The 22172-nt window shown below is 37.1% G+C and overlaps 1 protein-coding gene across 11 annotated transcripts in view; it reads left to right on the top strand.

The window, feature by feature from the left end:
• LOC121316948 (syntaxin-binding protein 5) overlaps positions 1-19087 on the top strand; it is a 138812-nt gene extending 119725 nt beyond the window's left edge. For 3 of the 11 annotated variants that reach the window (XM_041252350.1, XM_041252351.1, XM_041252349.1), the window contains 10 exons: positions 66-113; positions 2133-2183; positions 3760-3810; positions 5314-5433; positions 10879-11118; positions 11627-11996; positions 13623-13788; positions 17772-17883; positions 18127-18347; positions 18616-19087. In XM_041252350.1, coding sequence (XP_041108284.1) covers positions 66-113; positions 2133-2183; positions 3760-3810; positions 5314-5433; positions 10879-11118; positions 11627-11996; positions 13623-13788; positions 17772-17883; positions 18127-18347; positions 18616-18657 — 1421 coding nt within the window. In that variant the 3' untranslated portion in view covers positions 18658-19087. The remainder of the gene's footprint in view (positions 1-65; positions 114-2132; positions 2184-3759; positions 3811-5313; positions 5434-10878; positions 11119-11626; positions 11997-13622; positions 13789-17771; positions 17884-18126; positions 18348-18615) is intronic. The other 8 variants (XM_041252352.1, XM_041252353.1, XM_041252360.1 and 5 more) reach the window with 5 other exon arrangements.
• Positions 19088-22172: the final 3085 nt, after the last annotated feature.

Genomic DNA, 22172 nt, shown 5'->3' with positions numbered 1-22172 from the left:
CATTTGTTTTTAAATAGTCTTTGATCTTTTTTTTTTTTTTTTTTTTTTTTAATATATACTTCCAGTGAAGACCAAAAGCAGAATGTTTTCCAAGACGATAGTCTGTGATCTAGGTATGAGACAAAAAAACTATTCTCATTTATTACTACTAATTCACTGGCTTCTTGTGCACCACTCGCCACAAAGCAATAATTAAACATGATTGAAGCACGCTGCTTAATTCCTTTCAAATCTTACTTTGGCGCTGTAAATAGTAGTGAATAAGTAAATAGATCTTGCTACTCTAAGGTGTTGGGCACACACTGATCACTAACAATAATAACCAATCAAGGAAACAAGGAATTAATTATCAATGTCATGATTTTGTGTTTCTACCCTGAAGTGAAGTACAATATGATCTCTTTAGTAAGGACTTATTGGAGAGTATGGTACAGTCAACACTCATATACCCAAATAAACCCGATTTAAATGACCAGGCCCCTCAAACCAGTTTTATTGGTCCTTCCAGGTTCTTACCAAAGAGGTTTTAACTGTAAAATGTTGTGTATCTAACACTAAGGTTCAATCTGCCAGTGTTTTTTAAACTTGCAAATTAGCAAGTAACTTCAAAGGAGGTCCCTCGCTGACAAAAATAACTTAAGTAAAACGGCAAGTATTTGACAGAAATTTATTTTAAAAAATGAGTCCTCAAGAAAAACAGATGCCCTTATTTTAAGGATCGATTTGTTAATAAACTTCAGATTGAATCTTAAATTTTAAGAGTGTAAATTGGTCTGGGCTAATACTTTGATGTAAAAACTGAGATTCTGTATTGGGAAGAGGTTTGGTTATGTCTGTGTGCATTTATGTACAAATATATATTGTATATTGTGTATCGGTACTAGTAAAATATGTTGTTAATTCTGGTATTGTATGTGTTTTTTGCCAAGCACTTATCTTAACCTAACAAATACTGGTCTTACCCCTCTCTCTTTTTAGCACAAAAAGCAGAACTCCGATTGTTTCGAGTTAAAAAAGTCTCTAGGCTTTATCATTGTACAAACGGACCCCTGGTACATCTGGCAAATCGCAGCCCACATGTATTATTTTTATTTAGTCATTTAGGAGACGCTTTTATCCAAAGCAACAGACTTGGGGTGAACTATGCATCACAACTGCTGCTGCAGAGTCATTTACAATAGGAGCTCGGTTTTATGTCTCATCCAAAGGATGGAGCACAAGGAGGTTAATGACTTGCTCAGGTTCACACACACAGTGAGTCAGTGGCTGGGATTAAACTGGCACCCTCCTGGTAACAAGCCTTTTTTGTTAACTACCAGACCACCAAACCTTTAACGTCGGCATGGGAAAATATTTCGGTGATATTTACTGTGTAGGCTTAAGATGTTAGTGTCTGCATTTCAAACGTAAGAAAGGTAGATTAAAGCTGTTTCATGTTCCGACATGCACTTGGGATTTGTGTTGATGAAATGGTCTTTTTAAGGTATGGTAATCTCGCTCAACTGTGTTATGGAAGGCTCCTGACTACAGAGTTGCATTGATGATGCACGTTGATTGTGAGTTTAGCTGCAGAAAGTGGGCCAATGTCCTGAGTTGGTAGGGTGCCACCACCACCATTCCTGTTGATGTGGCTCTATCCTGGACACAGACGGTGTACCAGAACAAGAGAAAGTACAGCCATTGAAGTAAATCCAGTTTTGCATGAAAGATAATTCCCCAGCTCAGACCACAATATGTTTTGGCTGCGTTCACAATTCTGTTTCTCTCTCACCGTTGCCCATATGGGATAACACCTGGTGGACCAAACTATTTCCAAAACAAAAGTCTTGAACACAGAACACTGGGGGGCGGGGGGCGGGGCGGGGGGGGGGGGGGGTTATTTGAGAGCCACATTTATTCAAATTTAAATTTGCTATTAAAGTTGCATGGTCACACTCCCAACAGCTATATATACAATTAAAGTCACAGTTTTTTAAAATAAAAAATAAAACCAAAAACCAACCTGAAAACAATACAACATGTTTTTTATTTAAATCGGTGTGCGCATACTTTCATCCAGTTGAGCCCATTTGATGCGAGGTACAGAGCGAAATCATGTTTCTAATTGCACTGTTACTTTACTTCCCTAAAAGTGGTGATGACTAACCATCAACATTTCTACAATGGAGGAGGTAGAGGAGGAGGTAAGAGCGGCTTGAAATTTCATAAAGAACTTGTGAAAATTCACGATACATATTGGATGACATTGTCGTTTTGTTCTTGCAAACAGTTATCGTTTGTGAAGTGTTGCTAGTGTAGTTGTGCTGACTCATTGATGGAACAAAACGCAAAAAAAAAAAATAATCATTGCATGCAGCATATGTCAAACCAATTCACACATTTTGTGTAAAACCTTCTGTGTAATTAAGTCATAGAAAAGGACATTTTTCCTACTCAAGTATAAATTACATTAGGTCTACTGGCAGTCATGTGGCATAGGTAGATGGGAGCATTAGTTAATTTTTATATTGCATAGCAAAAGGCAAAAACGAAATTCAAGATATACCTGCAGCATATTTTGGCTTACTGAAATGTTGTCTTACAACTTTTATCTGAAATTGTATATTTACCACCACAATAATGCTAATAAAAAGTCCTCCCAATTTTCACAAACTGTAGTTATTATATAAGGGGTGTGATCATGCAGCTTTAAACTCAAACTCATACGTGTAATAGAAGTATGTCTAGAATCTGAATCTAAGTGCTTGCACCCCAGTGGAGGGAAAGGGGAAACATTGTTGATTCTCCTCTACTGACACATGAGGGTATCACAATCGCTTAGCTTTCCTAGTGCAGGTGATACAGGAATCCCCATGGTTCCTTCCATGTACAGTGTCCTTCCTACCATGTATTAAGTGGGAAATGTGACCAAATGTATCCCCATTTTTTGTTTGTTATAAGTGGTGTACTTTAAAATGTACTTGTGTTTAAGGTAATCAGGCAATGCAACTTTAACATGAAGCTGTAAGTACAGGTTGTATCATGAAAACATTTTAATGTACTTTAATTTGGAGTACATTTGCTGCCACTTTTAAAACAGCAATAACCAATGCCTCATTCTGTAGAGAACATCCATCCCCTCAGTTACTGGAACAAATTCCATCAAATGCTCCATTGTTCTAGTCTATTGTACAGTACTTTTACAGCCTTGTTGTGGTTTATACAAATGATTGCTTCAAAGTCATAACTGCTAGGGGACCGGGTGGGAGGGTTATTAAGGTTGGAATGCGGAATTACAGCAGACATTTTAAAAACCAACATATGGAACCTCTGGCTACAAAAGGGACAGAAAAAAACCATAAGGAAAATAACTTAATAGTTGTTTGATATTGTCTTTATACATTCAACTGTTGCCCTCTCCTTTTATGTTTTCTTTGCCCTTCCTGTCTAATGCATGGTTAATCAGCATGGTAATTGCAATTGTCTGTTGAGAGTTTTAATGAACAATATTTCCTTTTCAGTTGTGAAGAAAACATGATACTGAACCTAGACAGCCGTTGTGTCTATCTCTCTGGCATGCAATTAACACATGACATGTTTGTTGCACAGTTTGTGTTATATTAATTGTGGTGTTGTATTCATTTTAATGAATACATACTTACCATATGCACATCTGTTTAAACACTGATATATAAGTGAAATCTGTTTGTAAGAATTGTGAATTGTATTGCAGTACCATAAGACATGTATTTGTAAAGATTTGTTTTCTTTTTTTTTCAGCAAAGATGTCACGGAAATTAAGCTTGCCTACTGAGCTAAAGCCAGACTTGGGTAAGAAGCTTTTCGAATTTTGCCAAGTGTGGTAGTTTGTTTGTACTTTTTTTGCAGCATAAGCCTACCACTATCATCACCGACTTGTCTCCCCTAACAAACCCACACAATTTGTCTTAACATGGTAAAATTAATTCTCTCAAGGATACCAAAGTTGAGAAAAAGCACTCTGCTATGCTAGGTAGAGCTTTTGAAACATCCCTGCAGTGTAAGACAATTAATACAACTCCAAAATTGATTATAATTAGGGGTTCTGTTTTTATTAATCTCATGTTTCTGTGCTTATATTTTAGCTAGTTTCAAGTTTTATGTAAATTGTTTTTTTCAGGGCTTTCGCTTTTTATATACTGTATGAAATTAGTGTTCAGTTACTTTCCAAAATGCATGGGTGTTTTTTTATTTTTTTCTGTAACTATGCATAGTAACTTGACAGTAGTTGTACACTTAAGTTGTACCTTTTTTCCTTTGCTGTCTTCCACAACGAAATCCCTATGGGGCGTCCAAGAGCACACTATTTTTTTTTTTATTTTTTTTTGAAATTTAAAGCGGTATAAAACGTTAAGAAAAATTTTAATTTAAGGTCATATTTACACCCTTAAACGAAATGTGGGTCATCAACCCCACTCAGTAGTTGGTAAGTTGGCTTATAAGCATTATTCAGGTCCTTCGTCGATTGGGAATAAGTCAGGAAGCAGGAACATTGCCCATCTGCACTGGGAAAGGTTGTTTGTTTGTTTTTTTTGTAGTAGGTGTTTTTTTTTTTTTTTTTTTTAATGGGAAAGGGGTGAAGTCAGTGTGAATTGAGTAACCTTTTTTTGTTACTGTAAACCTCATTTTATTTGCTGGCCATAATTTAGCTTCTGTGCATATTACAGTACAACAGTATCACTGTCCTTTTCTTGAAATAATATATAAAAAGGTTGAGGATATTAAGGGATTTACAGTTGTATTCTGATTATAATATCCTCTGGCAATGTACTGGTAATATTTAACATGATTGATTGTTTATAATATTTACTGGGTGGAAATTGCCGCATGGATTTCTAGATAATTGCGACTGTACTGTGAAATGGGAAAACTGTTTATAACTTGGAGTAAAACCAATGCAATACAGTGTAAAATAGATATAATCTCTACATTGCAACACATCATGCTGCATTTCAATACAGTATAGTACAGGCTATGCATTCCAAGTAGCATCAGAGATCAGTAATAGTTTCCCTGTTTGATAACTTAAATACAGTACAAGCAGTTATTTAAGTGCTCTTTTTTTTTTTTGCAGACAGAAAATATATTCAACAGCATGCAGCAAAACTTGCTGCTCCCAGACAGCCATTCTGGAGAATAGAAAGCTATTTATTCATAGACAATGAAAAGTAGATGTATTTTTCTTTATACAATACAAAGATCTGTTCTTTGTCTTGTAAAAGTTCCAGATCTTTGTCACAACTGTTGTGTTTGACACAACAGTTTAAATGTTTAATTATTGACTATTTTAACCAGATAAAGGATTGAGACATCGTCATTCTCATCTGTTTAAGAAGCATTTTTCTAATGTGGATGTACAAAAAGCAAAAGTTCAGAAAGAAGGACTGTCCAGGACTCGCTCATCCCCCCGTTTCAGTGAGTCAGTAGAAAAAGGGTTTTGGTTCACCACTACTACTACTGTTGCACTTTTTTTGTTTTGTTTTAATGATAAATGATCTTGTTTTTAATCAAGATTGCGTCTTTATGTAGCTGCTGTAGAGTAAAAGGTACAGTGTCTCTTAAATACTATACTCTTTGTGCAGAGTACTGGGTTTTCCTATATGCATGTACTAGTTTTTCATACATGTACTTAATTTAACTTCTCTTGTAACCCTTATTTGTGTGACCGTTCATTTGTATTAAAAGGACCCCTGGAGGTATAGGAAATCTCAGACATACTGTGTTTAAACAAGCACTGTCTGCAGTAGTCCTTCTGATAGATAAATCAGTCAGCTGGTAAGGTGTTATTGCACATATAGTCTAGGCAGGACAAGGGTAGATCCGTTTGTTGCAGCCCTTACTGCAAATGAGAAAATCTACACCTAATTACAGTATAGCAAGACATCCTGTGTGTAGGATTTCAGGATTGCAATTTTTTTAATAAAAAGGGACACTGCATCTTCAGCAAGCAATCAACACGTATTAACAACTTTTTACATAGTAATACAGTGGTTGTTTTTGTGCTCGCTGTATGCCCTTCTAACATTGCTTGTGCAGATCAGGCCCTTCCGCTTTCCCTAAGAACACATTTTTCTTCCTTGCACTATGCTGTCTGTCCTCATCTCATCCAATATGTGCCTTTCTCAGCTTCCAATCATACAAATAAGGTCAACTAAAAAAGTGATCGTATAAGTGGTTCTTAAAGAATAAATAGAAAGAGTCAAATGAAAAAATCAATGGCATCACATTGAGGACATGCAGTTCAGAGGTGCTGTAATCCTAAAGCTGCATCCACATTGGATGCGAGTAAATAAGTCACTGCAGTCAAATGGGAGTATCCACACCCGCAGCGAGACGTCGCTATGAGAAAATATAGCGTCGCTAAAATAGAACCGGTCTCTATTTTTTTTTTCCGTTGCGTGACTGGAATGAAACTGATCAATCAGAAGCAAGGTTAACACCTTGACACACGTCAAACACACGCCTCAAAACAATTTACACCTCAAAGCAAGTTAATCATGGGTTACGAAAAATGATTTGCGAGATGCAGCAGTATCCATTATTATATGATTGCAAATTGAACAACTACAGAGACATCCAGAAGAAAGACAATGCCTGGGTGGCTTGCAGGTGATGCATTCAGCAGCACCAAGACATTTTCTATCCGATTATGTGGGTTGCTTAAAAATATGTTTATTAATAAGCAAAAATAAACCTGACCATGCATGCAGTCTACATATCCAGCATTTAAATGAAAAATCTGCACTTTTGCTGGCTTTTAAAAAGGACATAAAAAAGGTCCCACGTTCATACATGTTGAACATGTGACCTAATTTTAAGATACAGCTTTTTTTTGGTTTGTCTGTTTTTATGATAAATAAAGTTTTATTCACTACATTGTTCTGTGACACAAATCCGTGACAAGAAGGTGGTCTTTACATACACATAAAGCAAAGTTTTGTGGAGATTCACCAAACAAACAAAAAATATTATTGAGGTCCTACTAGTCTATACATTTGTATTCTGTGTGACACATCCCAACATTACCAAACTCATATGTAGTTTTGAAGGTTATGATCCATATTTATAAAGTATTTTCTGTCAAGTTCACCAGACTGTTTTTAAAAGGAAAAATTAAATAAAAGTAAATAATACAAGGCAAGTGGTGACCTGCGCATAGTAACACAGGTTTTAATAATCACAATAATGAAGGTGGGGATTACGTAGTGCTTAACAACAACATAATAATAATAATAATAATAATAATAATAATAATAATAATAATAATAATAATGCACTTTAAAATACTTAAAAAATGAATAAACAAAAAGGATCAAAGAAGGAATTTGTATAGATGCAATTGAGATGCAGTAAGTTGTGTGTGTGTGTAAAATACATATATATAAATGTGGTGTGTATACATATACACATATAGATGTATATATATATATATATATATATATATATATATATATATATATATATATATATATATATATATATATATACACACATACAGCTCTGGAAAAAATTAAGAGACCACTGCAAATTTTTCTTAAATCAGCATCTCTACATGTATGGCAGCCATTCCATTCCAGTGTCTGTTGAATTCCAACACAGGCACACCTCATTCTACTGAATGAGGTACTGATTAGGGGATCACCTGAACCAAATCTTATTTAACGAGGAAAAGTATAAAAACCACTCCTGTGGTCATCACTATCCTCTTGCAATAGGACCAGCTGGATGGCAAAACAGTGCTAGTAGTACCTCAAAAGTAATTGGAATCAAAAAATAACAATTGACCATGCCCAAAGAGTTGAAAAGGAAAATTTTGAGTGAGGAAAAGAAGGGTTCAATTCTGGCTTTACTGGCAGAGGGATACAGTGAGCATCGGGTTGCTTCCATCCTTAAAATTTCAAAGACGGCGGTTCATAAGAACAAGGTCAAGCAGCACACATTGGGGACAACAAAGCTACAGACCGGCAGAGGGCGAAAACGACTCTCCACTGACCGGGATGACCGCCAACTCATTCGAATGTCACTCAGCAACCGTAGGATGACATCAAGTGACCTACAAAAAGAATGGCAAACGGCAGCTGGGGTGAAGTGCACGGCGAGGACGGTTCGAAACAGGCTCCTAGGGGCAGGGCTGAAGTCGTGCAAAGCTAGAAAAAAGCCCTTCATCAATGAGAAGCAAAGAAGTCAGGCTGAGGTTTGCAGAAGACCATAAGGATTGGACCGTAGAGGACTGGAGTAAGGTCGTCATCTCTGATGTGTCCAATTTTCAGCTTTGCCCAACACCTGGTCGTCTAATGGTTAGACGGAGACCTGGAGAGGCCTACAAGTCACAGTGTCTCGCACCCACTGTGAAATGTGGTGGAGGATCGGTGATGATCTGGGGGTGCTTCAGCAAGGCTGGAATCGGGCAGATTTGTCTTTGTGAAGGACGCATGAATCAAGCCAAGTACAAGGTTGTCCTGGAAGAAAACTTGGTTCCTTCTGCTCTGACAATGTTCCCCAACTCTGAGGATTGGTTTTTCCAGCAGGACAATGCTCCATGCCACACAGCCAGGTCAATCAAGGTGTGGATGGAGGACCACCAGATCAAGACCCTGTCATGGCCAGCCCAACCTCCAGACCTGAACTCCATTGAAAACCTCTGGAATGTGATCAAGAGGAAGATGGATGGTCACAAGCCATCAAACAAAGCCGAGCTGCTTGAATTTTTGCGCCAGGAGTGGCATAAAGTCACCCAACATCAATGTGAAAGACTGGTGGAGAGCATGCCAAGACGCATGAAAGCTGTGCTTGAAAATCAGGGTTATTCCACCAAGTATTGATTTCTGAACTCTTCCTAAGTTAAAACATTAGTATTGTGTTGTTTAAAAATGAGTATGAACTTATTTTTTTTGCATTATTCGAGGTCTGACAACACTGCATCTTATTTGTTATTTTGACCAGTTGTCATTTTCTGCAAATAAATGCTCTAAATGACAATATTTTTATTTGGAATTTGGGAGAAATGTTGTCAGTAGTTTATAGAATAAAACAAAAATGTTCATTTTACCTAAACACATACCTATAAATAGTAAAACCAGAGAAACTGATAATTTTGCAGTGGTCTGTTAATTTTTTCCAGAGCTGTATATATGTATATGTGTGTAAATGTATAAAAATAAAATAATGTTGTTGAAAATGCCAGTTCAATTATACTACTATTGTCCAGCAGTCTTCTGACAGCTGAAGACGTACGGGGCTTCAAATCAAATTACTACTACTACTGGTAGCGCGAAAAAAAATACTACAACTACAACTGTACAATTACTAATAATAATAATGATAACAATAACACTGTTGGATTTATAGAGATGTTCAGTAACTCAGTAACCTTTATTTTTCAACAGAGTTGCCGGAGGTCAGGTAACCAAACAAGACCTGTTTTGTAATGGAACAGGCCATCTCTAGATTGTCCAATAGGAATGCACGGACGGGGTCATGTATTTTTTTTCCAGTCTTTTGGATCGTTTCCAAGTCACGTCTGGTGTGGATTGTCATTCGGCGACATGGCGTGCATCGCTTTGTCCAGTGTGGGTGCAGCTTTAACCTGGCACCTGGCATTTTTGCATGTTAACAGACATTGAATACAGTGGTCTCCCCACATCTTGGATCTAAAACCAGAAGACAGCATTATTCTTTTATCCAGAAATAGGAAATGGGTCAAATACAAAAGAAAACCACAAGTAATGCATTAAACACTTAATCGATTTTTTTTTCTTCTTTTATATAGTACACTGCTGTTAGTGTAGGCACCCATTTTATTCAGATATACTGTACAAGCTGCTGGCCAAAATAAACAAAAGGGAAAGAAAAAAAATGTTCATGAAAAGTAAATGATGCATTGCTGCTTCAGAGTTGAAGTACACATAAACATACTTACTGTACTTTATCATACAAAGGAACATGAGACTTAAAGTGATTTAAAACAGAATGCATGTTACTGTTTCCACTGCTAGAAATGTGCCGGTGTCAAAACAGGAGCATTATTCAGCAGCATACTCACAGAAGGGGGGACAGGTTCTACAGTATGTGCACTGTGTATTTTAAGCAAATTGTCTATATAAAGCTGTATATGTGTCTATGCTAAAGAAGACTGCAAAATGTACAAAAAATATTTGGTTATTCCCCCCCCCCCCCATAACAAGTGGACTGCCACATGTACTGTGCCTGCATTAATGTGAGTGCACTGTACATACTACTATATTACTGCATCTACAGAACATTATTACAATTCACACAGTGGAAACTACACATTTGTTTCCAGTTTAAAAATGACACAGATAATCATATGTAAAAGCATGTTACCTTAAAGTCCTGCTCTCTTCTGGTTTCCTGGGTATGTCACAGGGATGGGCTTGCGTCGGCACTGATAATTTTGTTTGTACCTGCAGATCCAGTGTTTCTTGCAAGAGATTTAATTCAGATCACAATTTTCATTCAGCAAGAGGGTTGAACAGTTCCAGAAACAGTTTTGCAAAAAAAAAAAAAAAAAAAACACCACCTCGTGTATTGATTCATCAGTGTCCTGCTGATTTTTAAACACTGTTACCTGCCAGTGTGCCTTGTCTGGAAGTGATCTACTAACTAAAAAGGAAATCTAGGAAATATTCCAACTAATTGAAAAAGATGTTCTTACCATTTCCCAATAACCAAGTAATATTTGACTGTCTGTGCTTAAAATGACTTGTCTGATATTTGTAAGTGGGAACATTTGCATTTTTAGTGGGCGTACTAACTCACTAACCTACAGCAGCAGTTTGTGTCTGTATCCATCTCATACTCTCACTGGCTTCCCTGCCTTCCTCTTCTCACGTCTCCCAGATATCAGAGACAGCTCGTTCAGTCGCTCGCGAAGCTCCAGTGTAACGAGCATCGACAAAGAGTCCCAGGAGGCCATCACATCATTCCAGTTTTGTGAGACCTTCACACGGAAAACCGATAGTTCCACTGTTCCAAGCCTGTGGGTGGGCACTACCCTGGGCACGGTGCTGGTTTTCGTACTGAACCTCCCGCCCGCAGGAGAACAGAGGCTTCTCCAGCCTGTCATCATTTTGCCCAGTGGTAAGTGTCTATGTGACACCACAGGCACAGTTTCTGAGCTGTGCCTAATTTCAAAAGCTTATATCAATTTATACATTTTCATTTGCATAAAATACTAATTTGAGGCCTTTTGGAAACTTGAGTTTTTCACACCAACCACAAAAATGGGGAAAAAAAAACTTGGAAAACTTAGTAAAAAGCAACTCAGATTAAAGTATGTGTAAGGCAACTATATTTACGTTTGAGTTGATGATTTCTGTTTTTGCTGTTGCTCAAAAAAAAAGTGGGGGGGGGGGGACTTGCAGAGGTCCATCTCTTAAAATTGGACCCAAATCAATGCAGTTTGTCTTTATTTAACCAAAGCCCTAGTGTGATGAATCGGTGATAATCCTGTTATTCTTTCTTTTTTAGGGATTAAAACTTTAAGCACTTGTCAAGGAAGGAGGGCGCATCAGACTAAGCAATTTAGGGATGTAGGGCACATTACACCTTACATGATTCTACCGTTGTGTTTTTATTTGTCCTTTAGGTACATTAATAAGACTGAAAGGGGCTATTTTGAGGATGTCATTTCTAGACTCAACGGGAGCGTTGTATCCTCCAGCCTGCGAGCCCTGGCGTGAGCCCAACGCCCCCAACGATAAGGATGAAAAGGACAAGTTAAGGAAACGACGGCCTGTGTCCGTTTCCCCATCAGCCTCTCAGGAAATCAGTGAAAACCAGTATGCAGTGATCTGTTCAGAAAAACAAGCCAAGGTTATCGCACTGCCATCCCAGAACTGCATATATAAACACAATATCACAGAGACTTCTTTTGTTCTCCGGGCTGACATGGTGCAAATGAGCAACAGCATCTGCCTTGCCTGTTTCTGTGCTAATGGACATATCATGACTTTAAGGTAATGTTACTTATTTTGTTATCATTCCGGTAACATTTATGAACCAATGAATTATTGACTGCAAATTTAAACCTGCATGATTGTGTGTGTGCATGTGTATAAGCATTGTCCTTTTCCTCTTTGAAAGCAAATTTGTCATTTGAATAGAATAATTACATCAGTCATACCTCCAAGGTGCTATAATCCTTTCTCTTTGACCAGCCCATAATCCATAATTGTCACTTCTACATACATCACTGCTCCAGTAAAAGGTAACACTGTAACCTTATTGAGGATAAGCTGCTATTGTATTAATATTTCCACAACTTTAGAGGGTTTACTTGAGCTTTTGGGAGTTTTGCCATTAAGAGAAAATAAAATCTGCAGCACTACTCCATAAGCAAACAGCTGAGCTGTAAATCATACGCCGTCGACAAGTATCTCATCTGAGAAAAGGGGAAAGGAATGAGATTTGGGATTTAGAGTAGCTGTGTGCTTAAATACAATTCTGTATGAGAACATGTCTTCAGAACTTAGCTTGTCAGAACTAGCCCCACATTATGGAAAAGGTAAGAACAAACAGAACATGATTCAGGTTTTAGGGGCTTAACACTGGGTCATCTTTAAAGAATACGTTCTGTGACTCTTTGAAAATGAAACCTGTAGTCTCAGAGAGTAATTTGTCTTGTTTTAAGTCAAACTTATTTCCTTCCATGAAAACACTGGTAAAACTGGTGTATTTTTTGACCTACATTCAACCACCTTGTATAATAAACAAAGATAAAAAAAATTGTATACAGTACCTCCCATTTTATTGCCTGTTTAGCATACAGTACTGTAAAAAAAAAAAAAGTTTTCACTTTTATGTAATATACCGTTGTGAGGAATCAAGTCAAATTTATTTATAGAGCACCTTCCATGGCAAGCCATCTCAAGGAACTTTACAAAGTATCCTGTATACCTGTAGTCTTGCGATATTGATATTTTAATACAGAAAGGAAGGGGCAGTACTGTATAAGCAAGGTCTGAAGGTTTGCATCTTTGCTGATTTGTACACATTATCCCCTGTGGATGGATTGTGAAAGGCCTGCCCATAGACACATCAAACTTGGTATACCATGTAATGATAACCAATTTGCTCTTTTTTTTTTTTTTTTTTTTTTTTTTTTTTTTTTTAACAATCACCCCTTGTGACTGTTCTTTGTTGTTTACTTAATGAGGAATATGAGCATGGATATTTGTTATAGGAAGTTATTCGAGGTGACCACTATGTTTTCACATTATTGGCTGAACAGTTGAACGCTGTAGGCTATATTATGAAGTACTTGTCTGATTTTGAATCTACTGTGATGAACGACTATATAAGCTGTTGATGTATGTCACGGTGGCCCGTTTTTTCATAGTACGGCCCGTGCAATGTGTTATTTATGTTCTAGTCTAGTTAAATGTTTGCAATTTCAGTTGGTCATTTAATGAGGAAAGTGTACATGACTGCAGCTCATTTGCAATTATTTTTCAGTGTATTAAATATCAACCCTAACTATAGTGGCGTGGTAGCCAGAATCCTCATGTATGAAAGGTATTGTAAAAAGTAAGCAAATTAAGATGCATTCAGTGGTATAACCTTTTTTTTTTTCTCTACTGAAGTTTGCCAAGTCTAAGACCGCTGTTGGATGTAAATTACCTGCCCCTGACCGATATGCGGATAGCCAGAACTTTCTGCTTTACCAACAACGGACAGGCTTTATATCTCGTCTCACCCACTGAGATGCAGCGAATAACCTACAGCCAAGACATGTGTGAGAATTTGCAGGTAAGAAGCAAAACACACTTACTCTTTCCTTACATCATCTGTGTTTTTGAATTATACATGAACATTTTTTTAAGATATCCTGAAGTAGATTTATTGTTATATTTTCTCAGTAATGTAAGACTTTCAAAACCTCATAGATAAATTAAGAAGTTCAATTATTGCACAAATGCCTCTGTGCCATCAGCAGGCTACTAAGATTGGATAATTGGAGTGGAGGGTTACTAATTTAGGAGCCTAGTGTAGTCGATGGACCTTATAATTTTGGTCACTAGTGATCATTTCCATATGACAAATAATGTAGGAGATACTTAGACTTTGCAATAAACCATGAATACCAGTTTCCATTACAATCGCTTGGACTGGCAGAAACACAACTGGCTTAAAATGGTCAATTTTGTACTGTATCTTGTTCAACAGATCTAGGATTGTGGATGAAAGCACAGCAGTGAAAGGGTCTGGGTTTTAGTGATGCATGCAGTTATAATCGGATGTAAACAGGACTACAGACTATGACACACATAGAAACATGTGCTGTTAATGAAAACATCTCCATAAGGCTTTACCATATTGGCTTTAAATGTGATATGTTGGGTGGTACTCGCAGAAATTCTTTGGGATTTTGTTACGGTTAAGCGTTTGAAGCCTTCATTATCCCAACCTGGAGATGCTTATTCCAAGTGACAGGAATGTAGAGAAGCCATGAGTGCATCAGCCTTAAGAGTTTTACTTGTATCTTGAAAACAGCTAATCCAAATGTAATCCAAAAAAGAAAAAATCCATACTGGTATATTAGTTTAAAAAAAGGTAATTTTTAGTATACAATGCCATTTGTGTAAGGTAAAAGAAAAAAAAGATTTGGAAAAGTTATTTGCACACATATGTGTTTGTGGGTGAGTAAAGAGCATTTGGAAAACCGCATGGTTAATTAACATAAAGCATGATCTTAAGCACACACCTCAGTGCACCGTGCACCGTACCGTACCGTACTGTGCCACGCACCATATTGCACCGTATCGCAACATACCATATCGTATCGTGCATTATAGTGTACTGTACGGTGCCCCCATGCACCATACCATACTATACCATACTGTACAGTGCACTGTACCTAGGGTGACTAAACGTCCTGGTTTTCCACCAAAGGTCCCGGTGTCCCGACAGGTTTCTCAAAATCTTATAAAAAGTTCTGGGTTTCAGCCACTTCCTGTAGCGCAACACACTCCATATACAGTGGCTCTCAAAAGTATTCACCCCCCTTGCACTTTTCCACATTTTACTGTGTTACAACATGGAATTAAAATGGATTTAATTAGGAGTTTTTGCCACTGATCAACACAAATGTCAAAGTGAAAAATAAAATCTACAAATTTATTGCATAAGTATTCACCCCCTTGAGTCAATATTTACAGCCATGAGTCTATTTGGATAAGTCTCTACCAGCTTTCCACATCTGGACACTGCATTTTTTGCCCATTCTTCTGTGCAAAATTGCTCAAGCTCTGTCACGTTGGATGAGGACCTTTTGGTGAACAGCAATTTTCCACATATTCTCAATTGAATTGAGGTCCGGGCTTTGACTGGGTCACTCCAGGACATTGACTTTTTTGTTTTTAAGCCACTCCAGTGTGGCTTTGGCTGTATGTTTGGGGTCATTGTCCTGGCCAGCCACTAGCGCCTCTCCCCTTCTCCGCAGAGCTCATGGCTTTATTGAAAAGAGATAGCACTGGAAGTGCCGTGGCCTGAAGAGTCCAAGCCGAAGTGCTCCGTTTTTGACAAGCCCTCAGCTCTCTCTAGAAGGACCTCTATGCCCCCTGTCCATCTGGATTTTCTGCATGAGGTTCAATCAACTTGGTCGCAGCATCCATTGTCTCCATTGTACAAAGCACACAAGGCGGTCCTTTCCAAAGATGTGTCATGACCAAACAAGCACTGCAAGGTCACGGAGGCAATGTTAAAAAAGGCCTATTCAGCAGAAGCTATAGCTACCCGTCTGAGTAACTGCACGAGTATCCTGTTGGCTTTCGAGTCGACGCTTGTACAGAGCTTGTCCGTGAATCACAGGCCCCTCCAGCAGATGCTAGAGGAGCTGAACCTGGTCAATGACCATCTGCTGCAGCTGTCCAAATATAATGGACAGTCTCTTGGCCGAGGCCTCACAGCACTAATAACTACTCGACGGCAGCTTTGGCTGTTCCTGGCACATGTGCCTGATAGGGACAAGGCCTCCCTTTTGGATAACCCAGTCACACCAGGCCATACGTTTTGGTATAGTGGTGGATGAACTTTTGCTGAGCTCCCAAAAGGCACGTGAATCCACCAGAGCTGGTTCGCTTGCTGCCCAGAAAGGCTCCTGCCCAGCCCTGTCAAGCCCTGTCAAAACAGAGGCTGTCCAATTGGATCATGGAGACAGTCGAGATTGCCTACGAGCAAGCCAACTTTCACAAGGTTTTACATGCTTAATGTCCTGAATCCTTGGAACCCTGCCTGTGGAACCAGAGTGCTGATGCCTGCGTTCTGTGCCGTTACTGTGCCATATAACTATGGCAGGTGTTCTGCAAGTCATGTCCTTGCAATACATTTTGTACTTTAAAAGGAACGTTAGGTTATTATCATAACCCTGGTTCCCTGAAATAGAAATGTATCCATTACACAATGGGTTAACCTATTACACACGATTCAACTGAACACCTCTACCGAAGCTGTGTCTTATGCCCGTGATGTCAGTACGCTTGTCTCCACCCCCATGAAACAAAAATGTGTGCAGGATGTCGCTCAGCGCCATAAATTTTCTTCAGCCTACTGCATAGAATGTGCACAGTGACCAAAGCATTGTAATGGATACATTTCTATTTCAGGGAACCAGGGTTATGATAATAACCTAATGTTCTATAATGACGAGAAAAATCAATTTTGAATGTGACAACGCTGTAAATGCTGTAAAATAAACGTGATAAATAAATATTTTAATGATCATATCACAGGTTAGTTATACGTTATCATTTGAAACATCTCTTAATGAACTTCACCTTTCCTATACTGTCTTCTGTTCCACATATACAGAAAAATGTTGACATTGGATCATGAAAAACAAGCAAAGCAATTTGCATTCATTTTGCAGGAAGTTGAGTGTTGTCAACTGCATTGTGGACTTTGTAGTTTCTCAACAAGTGCTTGTATACCAGTATTAGCATGCAAGTATGTAAAGAAAAATGCATCTACAGCATAATAAAGACAGTCAGTCTTTTTTACTATGTGTAATAATGAACCGGAATGCCGTTCGGTCAGTATTTAAATTCAGTGAAATACAAAAATACATCAGGGATAAAATGATACAGACTTGTCTGCTGTTATTTCAACCACACTGTAAGTGTGTCCTCATTATAGCACAAATATATTTGTAGATTTAAAGATAACAGTATGGGTTTAGACAGATATGTGGATATAAATATAACGAGTATAAAATCTATTTAAATGTAGCTGTTATCTTGCTATCCTTAAATATCCCCCTGTGGCTAATTTTTGCTATTTACTTAATAAGGCCAATACACTTCAGCTATCTCCCTGTCTGCCTGCTCAGCATGTCCACTAACTTAATCAACCGTTAACCCACCTTTTAATTGGCATCTTGTCTTACAGGCATCTCCTGTAATAAAAAACTTTCTTGAACTGACGAGACAAGCCTCTCGTTTCTGCTAATGCATAGTACATAATTGTTAAGAAACATTGCCCTTGTCGGATACACAAGGACATAAATTTGCATTGTTTCGAGTTTGTGTAATTTTACTTCCTATGCAATAAAAGCCAGCCCTTTACATGAAGAGATCCAGATAGTAGAGATATTATTTAGATTAATTTGTTGTAAACTTTTATTTTTTTCAATCCTGCAATTTAAATGTCTCCTGATGTAGCAGCCACCTGATTGCAAAGGATAATTGGATATTAATAAAGTATACAAACACACCTTATCTTCTGTTCTGTTTCAGGAGATGTTGGGAGAGCTGTTCACACCAGTAGAAACACCCGAAGCACCAAACAGAGGTTTCTTTAAAGGGCTATTTGGAGGTGGCGCACAATCGCTGGACAGAGAAGAACTTTGTAAGTATAAGTTATAATAGACAAGTTTGAAACCTGTCTTAACTTCAGCAGTGAGTCAACCACAGCTTTTAATTGATCTGGCGGAACTGCTGCCCATTTAACTTTTTAAACAATAGACCTTTTACTGACTTTATTAGCTGTTTAATCTAATTAATCTCTGGACAGCTGTTACAGCAGGAATGTACTCTTCTCCCATTATCATTCCCACTGATGGGATTCCCATTTCTTCTCTCCCGTTGGCAGTTGGTGAATCAGTGGCTGGGAAGGCCTCTCGGAGTCTTGCCCAACATATCCCTGGCCCAGGGGGCATAGAAGGGATGAAGGGAGCAGCGTCTGGGGTCGTGGGGGACCTGGCCCGAGCCAGGATAGCTCTAGATGAGAGGGGACAGAAACTTGGAGAGCTGGATGAGAGGACAGCAGCCATGATGGCCAGTGCTGAATCATTCTCAAAACACGCACACGATGTAAGCACTGATGTCATTCTTCATTCCCACAAGCAATCCTTTGTGATGTAGGCGGAACACACTGGCATGCAATATTATTCAATGTTTGTATGGGGTGTAAAGTAATCAGAAATACACAACCTTTTTTTATGGCTTTATCTTTTTAACATTTTGGTGTCCCTGCTGTATCTTTAAAAAACAAGATCTCCTCTAAATGTCTCCTCCCAGGGATGTTTGCAGGGGGTCAGTAATATAAGGAATTCATTTTACTTATTTCTGTTCTTTTCAGATGATGCTGAAGTACAAAGATAAGAAGTGGTACCAGTTCTGATTTAAAAGGAAAAAAAAGACTGTGGTAATGTAAACAGCTTCATCTGGAAGAAACGTGTCCTTCTCCCTCCATTTATTTCTGCAGGAAAAGGGGGATTCATCATGGAGTACTGCTCTTTCCTAGCACAATATCATACACTGTTTCACCTCAGTGATGTGGCTTGAAACTGAGGAGCATACTGAAAACAAAAACTATATAAAGGTGTTTTTTCTGGGTTTTTTTTTTTTTTTTTTCTGTGGCGGCTGAGGATTGGTGTAGTGTAAGGATCTGGAGTGGGAAACAAGGACTAATGGATGGGTGTGGGGGGGAGGGCAGCGCTGGGTTTTATCATGTGTTTCAGTTTCATATGCCAAACATTTTGTGCTGTTGTCTCTGCTGCCAGTTTCATCCTCTGTTTATATATATAAACACAAAAAAAGTTAAAAATGAATATCAACTCTGTATTCACTCCTGGCTCTGACAAGTGCAAAACTAATATGTGAAAGGGATACTGCAAAGTAAAGTCCATAAGTTAAATGCATGGTTCAAGGTTGCATCACTTGTAAAAGTGTGGCTTCTGAAAGGGGTTGACGTTTATTCTTTCTTTTTCTTTCTTTTTTACAAACCTATAATTTGAAAATTCAATTTTATCGGTGTTCATTCTTCTACATACTGTTGCAAATAGTATATACTGTAAAGGAATTATTTTTAATGGAATTATCCTTGTGTGGGAATTAAGTGTGGCAGGTAGCAAATTTGTTCTAGTTGTGTGTCACCAAACTCAGAACTAAATTTAGTATCCTCCAAAAGGGCTGGGATTGAAAGAAGACATGGTATTAATACATTCTGTATTGTTTTTTTTGTTTTTTTGTTTTAAGTGATAAATACAATTATTATTAAGTAAATGTCTGATAGTTTTAGCCAGGGTGCTTTAAAGTGCATTTCCAAAACCCTCCTTTGTTTAGAATTACAAATTGCTGTATTTACAGTTATTTTTATATAGAACTGCAGGGTAGTTAATGGCAGAAAAGTTTTTTTTTTTTTTTTTTTCTCTAAACGGTTCGCCACCTCAGACACAGCTGATGTGTGTGCTTTGATTGCAACTTGTTTATCTCAACAGTTTCAGTATATGACTTGGTATATAGATTTATTTATTTTTGTCTCATGGATACAAAAGCACTTACATGTTGAAAGCATTGCACTACAGTTTAATGACAAAAATGACTCCAACAAGTGCAGGTTTACTACTGTATATGTTAGGACCCCAAGCCGAAATACAATCCCATTGGGATCCGGTTGACCTCATTGGAGTGGGGTTAATTGACATTTTTAGAACCCCAAAATCTTTTTGTGTTCGGCTTGGGATTCTTGCGAATAAACCCATCGAAATGCAAAAAAAATCACTTTAGCCGAAGCCGATCTGATGAAGAAGATTTGTACTTTTGAAATGTAAATAAATAAATTGTATTGTTTGAAAACTGTATTTATTGGGTTACCGCATTAATGGTTTTGTTTTGTTTTTTGTATTATTTCCAAATAGTTTGACACAATTAGGGCTACATTGAATACATCCAACTAGTCTCGCTTTTACATGAAGGGATGAATGCTAAATAAACATAGCTGGTGTAGATTTGTACATGGTGTTTTTTTTTTTTTGTTTGTTTTATGTAAAATTTATAATTGTTTTAAAGTGGATGAACATACAGTAAGTACAATACAGTACATTCCTTAAAGTAAGATAGCTTTCATTTATCTTCATGCAGGATTTATTTATTAATATTGTATTAAACTGAAGCTCCTGTATGAAGAGAAATGAAAGGTAACTTGAAGAACGGAACATACTGTACTGTATTTATTGTCTGTTCATCCACAATTTTAAACACTTTATAAATTTTACGTAAAACTATTAGAAAAAGAACAACTGTTTACAATTCTACCCTACACCATGTTTATTTCGTTTTCATCCCTTCATGTAAAAGCAAGATGAATTGGAATTATTCTCCAGGGTGGCCCTGATTTGTATCAAACTATTGGGAAAGTTGCTTTGAAATAAAACTATCTGATCATATTTATTTTATTTACAGTTAAAAAGTACAAAAGCAGATGATTTTCAGTAAAGATTTCGGGGTTGTGAAATAATCCCAAACCGTCGCATTTTGGGTTGGGGTCCGCGCACACCCATACACACAGCAAAAAGTTTTGCATCACATAGAACTTTAGGATTGAGACATTTCATTTTATATATATATATATATATATATATATATATGTGAACAAAATTTTGATATTTTATTTAACATTGTGTAATAAAAGAAACTACAAAATGATATTGCAAAAGTCTACCAGAAGCCATAATTTAAGTATATGGAAAATAACAAAGTGGAATGTATTTCAATATATTAACGTAACATTATTCAGCAGGTTTCATTTGATTCTATGGGGTGATGCAAAACTTTATATATAATCTCCTATATCTCTATTAGTGCTGGGACGAAAATGGAATATTCATGTTTCATATGCGCTCATTTTCAAAACGTTGTCAAAGCTATTATATGTAACACTGTATTAAAGGACAATATCCCAGAAGTAATAAAGGCCTTAATTTACCCTTGTGAATTAACTACAAAACAAAGAAAGCAATACAATAGTTAAATCTTGTGTGGATTTCAAGTAATAAAAAAAGGAAAAAACTAAACATTTTTGTTAAATAAAATAATCCCTGCCATTGTTATGTCTTCACAATAGACAAAGTGTCCATAGACATGTTTTAATAAAATAATAGCATTAGTTTTTAATTTGAATAAACACTTCTAATAAAAAAAATAGGATTGCATCATGAAGAAAATTAAAACATTGACCTGTATCATATTTCAGACAGAAACAGACCCTGACTGATTTGCTGTATATAGTGGTGAATCGATGCATCAAATTAGAACCCAGTTTGAGGTCTCCTGTTGCCGGTTAGCATTAAACCTTGAGTGTGCGTGAATGTGCTTTGCTAGGATACACACTTTAGGCCTCAACATTCACGCTGGACACGCCAAATCAGAAGTAGGCCTATTGTATTTTCTTGATTTAAAAATTATATATATATATATATATATATATATATATATATATATATATATATATATATATTTATATATTATTATTTTTTTTTTCTACTGATTTACCTTTGTTTCAAAGCATGTTTTGTTTGGATTATATGGCAATATTACATAAAAAGAATTAGAATTTAGTACGATAGTTAAATTAGTCAAGATTTGTGATATTAATTCAAGTGTTTTTCTTTGCTTTTGGCCATAAAATGTTAACAGTAATGAACAACAGTAGTTCAGATAGAAATGACTTTTGTTAAAATATAGTATTTTTTATCATTATTATAATAAAGGAACATCTGACCGCTATATCCGAGGTGTGTTATAATCGAGAGCCTTATAGCGAGGGAGCACTATATGTGTGTGTGTCTATTTGCCAAGAGACGACACGTGGAATGTAACAGTACATGTAAATCCTTTATGTATTGTAGCAGTATG

This window comes from Polyodon spathula, chromosome 6, assembly GCF_017654505.1.
Source record: "Polyodon spathula isolate WHYD16114869_AA chromosome 6, ASM1765450v1, whole genome shotgun sequence".
Classification (NCBI taxonomy): domain Eukaryota; kingdom Metazoa; phylum Chordata; class Actinopteri; order Acipenseriformes; family Polyodontidae; genus Polyodon; species Polyodon spathula.
This window is presented reverse-complemented; position numbering and strand designations above follow the sequence as displayed.